Raw genomic sequence first — 13,116 nt, forward strand, 5'->3', positions numbered from 1 at the left:
GTCTTGTGATGGAATGGCACCTCAAACTGAGCTGTTTACGGCACTGCAGGTGTGCTCTGAATAGGCTTTGGTTGCCTGAATTCTTGTAATTCTTAAAAGTGGGTTTAAAAAAAAATTGAGTATTGAAAAGCTACAAATAAATTTTAAAAAGCAGTGAGGTAGAAATCCACTGAATCAGAACATTAAGCAGTCTGATATTGAATATTGAAAAGCATATATACTTTAAAGATATTAGTGCCTGTATTTTTTTATGATGCTGCTGTTGATGATCAAGTGACATGTAGCTCCCCATGACCACATAATGAACAAAGAAGGTTCAGATAATAGATGTCCAGGAATCAGCTTGGAAGTGTCAAAAATGCTGTTTGATTTGTTTTGCTTTTCATTTTGTCCACTACTGCTAACATATCGGTGAGTAAAGAAAAGTTGTTTGGAACAAGATATTTAAACTCCTTGTCATACTTAAAGGCTCAATTATTTAGTTTCAAAATGCTAAGAGTCAATTTCCAGATATACTTGCTGACAAGCTGCTGAATGTGACTTACAATTAGTGGATAAAACTGGTATTATCTCTGGTTTTAACAGCTTATACAAAGACATAATGCCACTGTAAGTACAACTTGTGCTAAATGCTTATTCATCTATGTCTAATGTATAGTGCTTTATAAATAAAATGTAAAAATGCTATAGTCTACTTTTTACTTTTTAAATAAATGTTCCACACTGTTCTTCTTCAGGAAAGAAACCAGAAACTTTGTAGTATAAATCAACATAAATATATAAATTAGAAAAAAAAACAGTTCTTTTCATTTCAATTTTCCCCAAAGTTATTCATAGGAGGTCAGACTCTAAAATGTAAAAAACACAATTGATGTAGGACATGAAATGTGACTGGGAGGCTTTTCAAATACAGTCTACACACAAGCTTCCAGTAGCAAAATTGACACTGCTGTCTCACCACATAAACGTCTTTGAACTTCAAGAGAAAACTTCTTTTGGATAAATAAAGAACTTGGAAACTCAAAATGACATTTAAAATGATTTTAAGGTAATGTATCACATCATTTTGCTTTAACAAGTATTTTCACTAAACTGAAGACACCTTGCAAACATGTCAGGTCAAATCAGAAAGAAGTGAGACGCTGAAATAAGCTCATTTAAAGACAGTAATCATTAGTTCAAAATGACGTCAAAGACAGTATGATGGCAGAACAGAGCTGATACAGTGAGCCCTGCAATTCTATGGTTAATTTGCAAGTCTTATGCCAACTGTGACCTAGTCTGTACAGGCGCAAACCCTTGACATTTCACAAGATATGCTTTGACAGCACCTTTACCCTAACATCTTGAATATAGAAAATATGAATATATGTGCACTTACATCCTAGCCAAATGATGGCTAAGATTACATGACCCAGCAACTAATGTGACCTCCCACATAGATAAATCCACTTGTAAAGTTCAACAGCTGTGATGTTCTCTCTAATATGTCTTACTTTGTACTATGACTGTACCTTTTACCTTTGACCTTTTCTCAGATGCACACCATATACATTACTGCCTATTAGTACTGTAATTATAGTACACAGCAAATATTACAGCAGCAATCACACATAACGAAAGACATAAGCTAATCTGCCTCTTTAAAAGGGGTTAACCACCTTCCCTTACAATAAATGTACCTATAATAAAGGGGGGGGGGGCATAAAGAATGGAACCATTTAAAGTTACAGCTGGGCATTTTTGCACAAAAATTATATTTTTTCTCCATACCTGGTTTAGCTTTGTTGCAAGCACCACTTTTACTTCAGCAGACATAAAACAATGTTTTGTTTTTAAAGATGTTCCATCATATGAATCAAATTTCCCACATGAAGAAAACCAGCGTGCAGTGCTCTGTGCCAAAAACTAGTGCTCTACTAGGTGAGCACATGCACAGAAAAGATGAGCAGAAAATGCAGCAAGGCACAGAGTAAATAAAAACAGTGCATCTTTTTGTACATCAGGCAACAACACTAAATTTAGCAAAGTATTTACTAAGCTATGTTGTGAACTTGCTACATCATTTGATGGAATATTTTAAAATATGGTAAAGGCCTCCATCCATCCAGTATCCAACCCACTATATCCTAACACAGGGTCACGGGGGTCTGCTGACCCTGTAGTTAGGATATAGCGGGTTGGATAATGGATGGATGGATATATATATATATATATATAATTGTGTGAGGTTTTGACACTGCAACTTTTACCTGAATCTAAAATACTAATGAAAAACTGTATGCTACAAGATCTAGAACTTTACGTCAATCCATTATACTTTACAGTCTGTGTGCGTATATACATATTAGTATGTAAATCTGACTGACTGACACTTGCAATGAAACCAAGCACTGAGAAAAACAGAAACCGCCTCATGTTGAAGACTGTTTGAGAAAAAGAAAGTAAAAGATAATTTTCAGCTGAAAAAGTTAAAAAATATAATTCTATTGTTTTAGAAAGCTGAAATAAACAGGATCACTTTTTTAAGATCACCCCTAAAATGCCGTATTTTTGATGAATTTAACCTGACCTTTCACAACCTTCCTCTCACAAAGTTGGCTCATTGACAACTAGCAGCCTAAGCCTCTGGTTGACAGTCGATGTTTTCTGACACTATTTATTTCCAGGACTGCAAACTAAAAACAGCATACCTTTACTGACACCATGCACATTTTATTTCCTCCCCTAAAAAACAGTTTCATTACGTTTAAACAAAAAAGAAACCAGTAATAATTGCTGCTGAATTTTATTTCCTCACGTACCCCTTATGAGACATCTTGCCAACTGTAGGAGACTCCATATAACAGACCATCAACAGGTGCAATGGATCTCTGCCCAGCACCCCTTACACCAGGCTAAGCCAAAGAAAAATGAAAAAAGTGCTATGGATTCAGCTGCACTGCTAACCTTCCATTTTAAATGGTTAGAATTATATAATTTTAGGCTACTCTTGCAAAGCAGTGCTAAAGAATGCTGTCTTTTATGCTTCAATAAACTGAATTTCAATATGGCAACTATCTGGTGCAGGCAAAAACACTGCTTCTGTACAAATGTGTATTATATATATTATATATATGGGCGGCACGGTGGCGCAGTGGTAGCACTGCTGTCTCACAGTTAGGAGACCCGGGTTCTCTTCCCGGGTCCTCCCTGCATGGAGTTTGCATGTTCTCCCTGTGTCTGCGTGGGTTTCCTCCCACAGTCCAAAGACATGCAGGTTAGGTGGATTGGCAATTCTAAATTGTCCCATGGGTGTGTTTGTGTGTGTCCTGCGGTGGGTTGGCACCCTGCCCAGGATTGTTTCCTGCCTTGTGCCCTGTGTTGGCTGGGATTGGCTCCAGCAGACCCCCGTGACCCTGTGTTCGGATTCAGCGGGTTGGAAAATGGATGGATGGATGGATGGATGTGCATACTGTAAAATAAATGTGAAAAATCTGAAAAGATGCTGATTTTGTCAATAAAATCCTTAAAGCCATCACATTCATAAACAGAAAAATTTATTTACAAATGAAAAACATGAAATGGGTGTAGTGTAGTGCTGTAACTTTCAAAAGTAATATTCAAATTCTGTATTGATACAAATACCACTAGACTTAGATTTCACAGACGTTCATCTATTAAAGACTTTAAATTTTGCTTCTAAGACAAAAATGATGAACAGAACAGAAAAAATAAAAAGAAGTAGATGAGTTTCTTGGCCTGCAGAAAGCAGCAGGACTCCACAGCCTATCTCTGAAGTCTGGGGCACAAAGTTATGAACCAGCAATGAACGGGGTGGCAGTCAAACACAGAGCACAATCACTCGAAATTTCTCAAGCATCTCAAATCAACCATATCTGAACATGTTTGAGATGTGGGAGGAAACCAGAAGATTCAAAGAAAACTCACATTTAGTAGTAACTATCACTGAACCACCTTGCTGCCCTAATGCAATCTGTTTATGTTTAAATCACTTGGGACTTTTATCTTCAGTATAGGTATTAAACAGATTGTGCTAAATTGTTTAGAATAAGTCATTAATTATGAAATACACTTTAATAACTGGTTAATACTGTAGCTGCTACCAGGACACTGAAAAGAGAAAGAAGGGCACAAGCCAATATCGTAGTACTCCCAAGTAGAATGTTTAAAAAAGAAAAATCAATTTTACGTTGTTTTTTTTAAACAGAACTTATATAAGTGACATACTTGTACCATCCACAATAAGAAACAAGGCATTCTCATGGTTTTATTGATGTCATACAATACTCAGTGTGGAAGTACCAATAAATAAACTGGTTCAAACCCAGGTCAGATCACTGATGGTGTGAGGCTTGCATGTTCTCTGAGAGTCTGCACAGTTTTGCTTTTTCTTTTCCTACAGTTTTCACTCAACACCCCAAAGATGTGGGTGTTCTAATACTTAAGGTCTCTAAATTGTTCTGGTGCAGATGACTATGTGTGTGAAAACAATGCACTATGCCCACACAACACTGAGATGAAGAAAACAGGTAGAGAAAATAGATCCGTTTTATGAACCTGAATTAGGCAGACTTGTTCTCTTAATGTTACTTATTTGAATATACAATATAAACCTATAAAACTGCACATACACAACACTGTACATGTATCTGCACATTCAAACTATAATATTAATTATACCGAAGACTATATGAACTACAAATTACATTTTCATTCAGAAATACTTGTCAAATGATGCAAAACATTAACTTAATTCCACCTTCCAAGAGTAAGCATATTAGAAACCAGGTGTTTGCAAAATTTAAAATTAAGGATGTTTAATATAAAAAAGCTATAAATATACAGTATATCAACTCAAATTTGTATATCTGAGTTATTTGAGTTTTGCAGTTTGAGTTTCAAATAAAATTCAGTGGATATGAAAATGCATTCATATCTTCCAGTTACAATCATTTTTATTCGATTTTTGCCAACTTGCCGAAATGTAATTTTTAAATTACAACTAGTCGGCAGTTTTCAGAAACATTCTGATTCGGGCGTCATTAAAGGTTCCAGCACTGACAAACAAGATAGCCTCAACTTTTCTTTAAACACTTTCTAGATGAAGGGAATATACTTGGCTATAAACAAGTATTACTCAGCGACTATTATCGAATTCAGATATAGATATATACAAACGTTTATCATTCAGCAAATAATTGCTACAGAATTCTACACATACGAGTATTGGTTATTCATAGGGCAATAACATAATATACAGTATATTTTTCATACAGAAGCACAAAATGTGCATTTTCCGTCCGTGCGAAAAACTAGATGTATCGCTAAAATCTCAGCCTCGGCACAGTATATGTGATTCACTAACGCCGATTCTGTTATTTAACAATTCTACAGTTTACAAGATAGCTGACAAAAGATACTGACTCCATTACTATTACCAGTATTCATCAGGAAGTCTAAATAAGTGACACTCAAGGCTTATTATTAGGAGACACCGGCAGTTGTCAAGTGCCAGTAACAGCACCTCGGCTCACTGCGAACCACGACCTCACACACTAAACTTGTCTTCTCAGACGCTCGCAATGCGAACTCAACCTACAGTAAAAGCGCGCGCGCGTGCGTGCACGCCCGCCTCTCTCTCTCTCTCTCTCTCTCTCTCACAATCCCGCGAGAACAAGCGCAAGCGTGGTACAGACCTGCAACTAAAGCCACCTTTCTGTAATCTGGTAGACATCATTCTGTATAGATTAAAATTAGTACAACCCAACTCACTTGTGTCATTTCTTTTGTGTTATCTGAAACATTACTGCATTAGCATCCCCCAAAATGCCAAACCTCTACTTTTTGCCCATTCCTCCTAACCCCTCTCCCCACCACAAAACCCTCCCCTTTCAATCTTACTTTCGGATCTTTTTCATAGTAGTGCTGCTGCGTCCTGATCCACCTTCCGATTAGGTGATCCCGGACGGTGTGAGCGAGGGCAAAATAGTAATCCCGGGGCGTTGAGACGTTGCGGTCTTTAACCAAAGTGAAGTGCAGGTGACGGTTAAAATTCTTTTTTAGATCCGTCACGTTTTCCACTCCGGCTAGACCCCTCACGGAGATCTGCTTCCTCTTTTCTTGGTCTGTCAGTGGACGTGACATCACTGCGGTACAGTAAGTGAAATAACTTAATTAATGGAGAGTTAAAATTAAAGAATAATAACAATAACAGTTAACTGCAAAAGGCACAATGACAGCCCCTTTCCTTCCGCACACCCTTCGTTACTCGGCTGCAGCGGCACTGACAGACTGCCACATGACTCCGCCCACCTGTGGTAATTTAAGCAACTAAGATGAATATTTCATTAAAGTGGGCGGAACAGTTAGTCTTTAGTGACCAATGAACAACCTTCGCCCTTTTTAGGCACTCGGAATCACGCCACTGTTTAAACTGTATTAGATTTTAAGAGCTGTGCAAGACTATTTTCATGTTCAACGTAACCCAATAAAAAGTATACATAATGTCTATATTAATTATGTTCTTGTTTGTGGCGTTGGCGCTCAAGACACTGTCTTTTTGTTGGTGTAAAATCTGCAAAACTTTCCATAACCGGCTTGAAGCCTTTCTGCCGCCAAACGCTCTGTGATCTGCCACCGGTGAAATAAAAGGAAACCCCAAGAAAAGTTGGAATTTATCTAATCATCGACCCGACTCATTTCTAATTTCTGATACGGTGTCGCTTAGAAACAGATTCTTATTCCATAACAGGACACCTCAGAGCACGAATTGTCTCTGGATGCGACGCCATCAGATCTTTACGTAATGTATCGTGTTTCTTAGCCACCACATATAAAATACTATTGAGTCAAATCAAATAAGTAGCTGTTACTAGGGTGTGAGGATTGGGAAAAAGATGGAGAAGAATGGTACGATAGGCACAGGGCTTTTAAGATAAACAATGTGATCTGAGGTAATGGACTACAGTAGCTGGCAGTGCTCACGATCAGCAGAATGTATCACTGGGCAAATATGGAGAATGACAGGGAAAATTTAACTTGTAGACCTGAATGGCACAGGGAAATAAATGTGGGACCACAACAATCCTAAGACTGGTTATGTATTTGTCTGTCATACTGTATAGAGTGCATATCTATCTATCTATCTATCTATCTATCTATCTATCTATCTATCTATCTATCTATCTATCTATCTATCTATCTATCTATCTATCTATCAGCATTGTCATGATATTCTTTCTCATATCTGGGAAGCACCCATTATACTTAAAGTAAAGATAGGCCCCATCAGCAAGAATGGAAATGTCCATTGAATCAAGTGAGTCAAAGGAAAGACAGAAGTATTAATGTGAAATGGGTGCTTAAGGGATATCATAAGAGCCAGTTTCTATTTTCAGAGGTTGCTGCTAGTTGTCACAATGAGTGAGTATATCACAATATACATGGATCAACCACAACATTAGACCTACTGGCAGGTTAAGTGAATAACACTGATTATCTTGTTACAATGTCACATGTCCAAGAGTGGAATTTATGAAGCAATGGATCAAGGTAGCCTGGTCTGATGAAGTGGGTTTTCTTTTAGATCTTGTGGACAGCTGGGTGAGTGTGCATCGTTTATCCAGGGAAGAAATGACAGCAGGATGCACTATGGGAGGAAGGCAAACCAGTGGAGGCAGTGTGATGCTCTCAGCAATGTTCTTCTGGGAAACCTTGGGTCCTGGCATTCATGTGGATGTTACTTTTTTAACAAGTACCACCTCACCTACTTAAAGATTGTTGCACACTACATACACCCCTTCAACGGTATTCCCTGATGGCTGCGTTGTCTTTCAGCAAAATAATGCGCCCTGCCACAGTGCAAACATTGTTCAGATATTGGTTGAGGAACACAACAAAGAGTTCAAATTGTTGACTTGGCCTACAAATTCCCCAGATCTCAATCCGGTTCAGCATCTGCGGGATGTGCTGGAAAAACAAGTCAGATCCACAGAGGCCCAACCTCTCAACTTACAGGACTTACATGATCTGCTGCTAACGTTTTGGTGTTAGATACCACAGGACACCTCCAGAGGTCTTGTGGAGTCCATGCCAGAATGGGTCAAAGCTGTTTCTGCAACACGAGGGGGACCTTCACAATATTAGGGAGGTGGTTCTAATGTTGTGGCTGATCGGTATAGTTCTTCAGGTCTGTGCGGAGGATCTTATTTTCTGTGATGTCAGCTGCCTTGTTCGCATTTGTCTTTGTAAACCATAAAACATCCATTCCATATACAGAAGCAGCAGGCAGAGACAAGCATACATCATTGTGCAAAACTAGTGTAATCAGCATATTTTCTAAATTGTTTCCAACAAATTAAGAAACTATAATTTAAATATGACAATGATATTTCAACAGTTCACATGTACCTTTGTATTTTCCTTTGCTGAACATGTCAACTCCTCCTTGACTGAGTGGTTGCTGGGTGTGAATCAGCATGTACTGAGTCCTAAAGGTAATATAGGGTGGGTGTACACCTAGGAAATGGCCACATAAAGGGACCTTCATAGGGTTGATAAATGATCATCTTGGTTTGGGAAATCCCTTACTGAGACTCACCTGAAGACACAATATAATAGGGAAAGTGAAGAAAACAGATGTAAGTGATCAAACAGAGGCAGAGGCCCAGCCACAACAATCTGGGAGGTGTTATAAATAATGGTTGGTCTTCATCGTTTCCTTCTTCATCTATCTACACTTGCATGTTCCATATTCACTTGGTGGAGAAACAGCTCAGATTGATTTGAGGGCTAGGGGCTTTCACAACCAACAGTAAACAGTCTCATCCTACCACACCTCTGCTCATTTTTATACATGTACTTGATGTTGGCTGTACGGCTGAGTGTGCTCAGTGATGGCATCATGTCTAGGGATGGTTCCTGTCTTGCACTTAATGCTGTCAGGATAGACTCTGGCTCCTATCAATACTTGAATGGATATAATGTTCAGAAAGTTGATAAAAGGATGGATGAATGTTCAAACCATTGTGCTAGAAAAAAGAGATTGTCAACTACATACCCAAAAACATAAATCTATGAGGAAAAAAACATAAGCTCAGTAAAAAATTGATAAATCATTTCTTGACCTAGGGCTCGAGCTTGCTTTTTTCTTTCTTTCAGACTTGTATACTGATTGCAAATTACAGAGAGAGTGAATAACAGAAATCTATAGTTTTCCAGGATTTTGGGCTCTTTTGCCATATTACTGAAAGTATCAACTAACCTCTCAGGTTCTTTCTTAATGGTAGATGGGAAGAAATGTCCAAACTATATATACACCTGTTGCCTGTAACCTCTTACCTGTCACACTATAGGGACCTCTAATGGCAGGCTGCTTGCTGCGTGGGGCTGTCTTTACTTCAACCCAGTGGGGAGCTTCAAAAGAGAGCCTACAAAGACAAATCGTCCAAACCTAGACAAGGAGTAGACAATGTAGCTACTTGACTTCACTTGTAAGAATCAGACAAAGGAATTCACTTTTATGTTTTAAAGTTATGCATTTTTTAAATCAAAACCACTAACACTAAATATACAGTGATGCATCCTGGGGGTTTTAACACTTCATTCAATCCAGGTAGAAGTAATAAGATGCTGAAAACTCTTCCATTGTCTTCTGTTGTCAAGTAAAGCAAAGATATAGTGAGATAGAGAAATCTTTGTCAGTTTTTAAAGCAGCTGAGGAGGGGTAAGGTGGGGGGGGGGGGGTCTGTACCAACTCCCCCCTACTTGTACAAACAGGAGCAAACACACACTGGTAGCAGAACATGTTGACATTTCCTTTTGCAGTTTCTCACAGCACAGAAAACGCTCCAGACATTGTTATCAGAAATCTCAAGGTTAATTCTCTGAGATTTCCAACTAAGTAAGCAAACACATAAATAAAGATAAAACTTTATAAAGTTCTGCTTCATGAACCGACATTCAAAAATGTTCACTGCACTTCTGTTAAGCCTGACAATACTTCAGACTAGAAGCAAAAGGCCTCTCACCTGAACAGCTGAAGGTATCTCCTGTACACACACCTTTTTTTCAGGTGCAACTGCGTATTTACCACACTGCAGTGTTTCATGTGAAATGGTCCATGCTTGCTATGTTGCACCTTTGGGCATTGCAGAAAATATGCCAGCCATAAGATCCTGACCAGGTAAAACAAGTTAAATGGCAAGTCTTGGTGTAGCATCGGCCTCATTGTTTTCACTAACCTCTAGAAGATCTCGTAATGACAGTCAAATTGCACTCTTCAGCTTTGGTGGAGTGGTACAGTGGGCATTAAAGCATACAATCACTTGAGGTATCTATTCTCATTTTATAAATTTATCTCTGCCCAGCCACCATAAAAAAACCTCACAGTGTTCAGTGTGGTGCTGAGATGTCACTCGGACCTCAGTCTGGGTGGCTCACTGTAATCAGCGAATGCTCCCAACCTTCTCTCTCCTCCACTTTCTGAGACAGCTTATTTCAGGTTAGGGTGTCATATCCCGACCCCAATCTATCAGAGGACACCTTCAGGCCTTTTCCACACCACTACTTGTTCATTTAAAAACACAGACAGTTGTCTCTCTTTGTGCCCTTCATCCACATTACACCAGCATTTTTAACTGACAAACATGAATACTTATGAAAATGCTCCCCAGTGCTGGATACTTCACCATACGTGGCCCGGCCGACAACAGTTATAGCAGATCTGCCATCCTCCATGTAGCCTTCCTCCGCAAGACTGGAAACACCTCGGAAACTCTGTCACCGCCCTTTTCTCTGCCGAGGGAGGTTCCATAGCCACCTCTGTGCTCTCAGCACCCTTTTCAAGTCTGTTAGTGAGGCATAGAAGAGTGGCTTTCCATGGCCCTTGTTGTGTTGTTTACCTGTATGCATCTAAATTGCTTTTTCTGCTAATTTTTTTTAAATCATGGTCAAATGACTAGTCGCTCAGCATGATACCATTGCCAGTCATATACAGTATGTGTACAAACTGCACAAGCATGTTCGAGCCTATTGACAAAAAAATGACAAAATCACACAGTGTATGCCCAGATTTAAATGTCTATGCTGCATTCATGTCCAGTGTAGGCAGATGATTACATGATATATTAATTTTTAAATGAAAACATAGCAGTGTGGATATAGTCTCCATCACACTGAGCCATTATCGTGTTACAGATAAGCCTAAGTCTTTAGTACATACTGTACATTGGAAGGTGAGACAGAGTAGCAATGGGAAAATCCACATTACATTTACATATCTCTCTATTACAATAAAAAAATCATGGGACGAGACAAGACTTTTTAGCCTGGGATGAGACGTGACTTTTTCAGAGAGATTCTTTCACGTCCCGTGAGATGAGACTTTGCGCCAAGAGATTTAACCACGCCCAGGGCCGGAAATAAAAGACAAAGAGTAAATGACAAAGTAGAACATTGTAAAGAATTCAAAAACATTGGCGCGATACACATGCTGAGCAGGTTAGAGATAGTGGAAGTACGAAAATTCGAAAGTCTCAAAGAAATGACAGTAAAGATCGCATTAGCGCAAATAAATGGAAATTACTACTCGGTGAAATAACGGAACAGCGAAAAGAGATCGAATATCTTGTTTGAATTTAAATTTTAAGTCGGAGACTTGTACATTGTCTACTTCGTGTTGCCATCAGGGAAAAATAGTGAAACAATATTCCCTCACAGGCAGTTATACGTTGCATTGTCACGATGTAATTCCAAAGACGGAATCAAAATTTAGTGTGATATTGATGAAAAGGTAAAAGTGAAAAGAGTTCGAATATATGGACATAGGTGATATGACAGAAGTATGTAGATATTGTTTGGCTTTAAACTTTAAGTCAGTGGCGTAGCGTAGTGGGGGCGGCAGGGGCGGCCTGCTACGGGTGGCACTTTTAGGGGGCGGCAAAATTTCACAATAAATAATAATAATATCTTGTAAAAATCTGAACCATACCTAAATAAGGGGGCGGCAGAATTTTCCTCCGCCCCGGGCGGCTGACACCCACGCTACACCACTGCTTTAAGTCAAAGACTTGTAGATTGTCTAATTCGTGTTGCCATCAGGAAAAAGTAGTGTTTCTTCCCAATGAAGAAGCATATCCGCGAGAATTAAAAGATTTGTTGTTTGGTGAATGTGAAATCCACAAACGCGAACGGCAGAGACGTAAATATATATATACTAGCTGTGTAAGCCTGTGTTGTAAAAAGCACAGGGTCCTAGAAACTATTGAAATCGTCAGAAAAAAATTTGAAAAAATAGAGATGTCAGTTAATTGAAAGGAACTACTCTGAGTATTTCTCTCCTAGGAGGTTTTGTTTTGCATCGTTGGTGTATTAGCAGCAGGAGGAAAAGTAAAAGGGATACCAGTTTATTGCCGATGTGCTTGCCACGCTCCTGTTATAGCTGATAAGCGAGTGACTCTCTCTTCGGATGTTTCGTATTGCCGACGTGCTGGCCTCGCTTGTGTATCCTTGGAGGTGGAGCCCTTACCCCAACTCCATCTCTCACTTCCGACCCAGACGGACACACACACACACTTCCACGCGTAGACATTTATATAAAAGATATTCTATATACATACATATCAAAGTGAAGGGCAAAATCAAAATAAAATACACATTTCTTTGGTTTTTAACTGATGAAGCTACCTTTGAAAAGTGGCCAATTGTTTCTATGCTGCAGCAACTCCTTAGCAAGGTTGACTGGCATGACACACATGACTGGCACATCTGACTTTGGTGAGCATCCACTTTTGCATGTGCTGCAATTTCTCCTTCAGGTGTTTAATTGACCCACTGTGACAGACAAGAGCTTCCTCCTTATTTCAGTACTTTGAAAGAGACAGTCTTAACACTTCTTTTAGTGTTTATTTCTTCTTCTTAGCTGGTGCAGTACCCTCATTATTCGAGCTTTGTAATTTAACTCCTGTCTGCATTCATTTTGATTGACACTACATTCATGTATAGAAAACCAAAAGATTCAAAATTATAAAGTAGTACAGCACACAGGTAAGGCCAATCTGTTTCCTACTGTTCTCGCGAGGCTTTGCTAGCCCCCATATGTCTCATTAATATATA

At 39.0% G+C, this 13,116-nt stretch overlaps 1 protein-coding gene across 1 annotated transcript in view; it reads right to left on the reverse strand.

Moving 5' to 3' along the window:
- The window catches only part of LOC114652825 (glycogen phosphorylase, muscle form), a 93,612-nt gene extending 87,307 nt beyond the window's left edge, over positions 1–6,305 (reverse strand). Inside the window, exon 1 of the mRNA XM_051919819.1 lies at positions 5,905–6,305. Coding sequence (XP_051775779.1) covers positions 5,905–6,147 — 243 coding nt within the window. The 5' untranslated portion in view covers positions 6,148–6,305. The remainder of the gene's footprint in view (positions 1–5,904) is intronic.
- Between the last annotated feature and the right edge of the window lie 6,811 nt (positions 6,306–13,116).

Source organism: Erpetoichthys calabaricus, chromosome 1, assembly GCF_900747795.2.
Source record: "Erpetoichthys calabaricus chromosome 1, fErpCal1.3, whole genome shotgun sequence".
Classification (NCBI taxonomy): domain Eukaryota; kingdom Metazoa; phylum Chordata; class Cladistia; order Polypteriformes; family Polypteridae; genus Erpetoichthys; species Erpetoichthys calabaricus.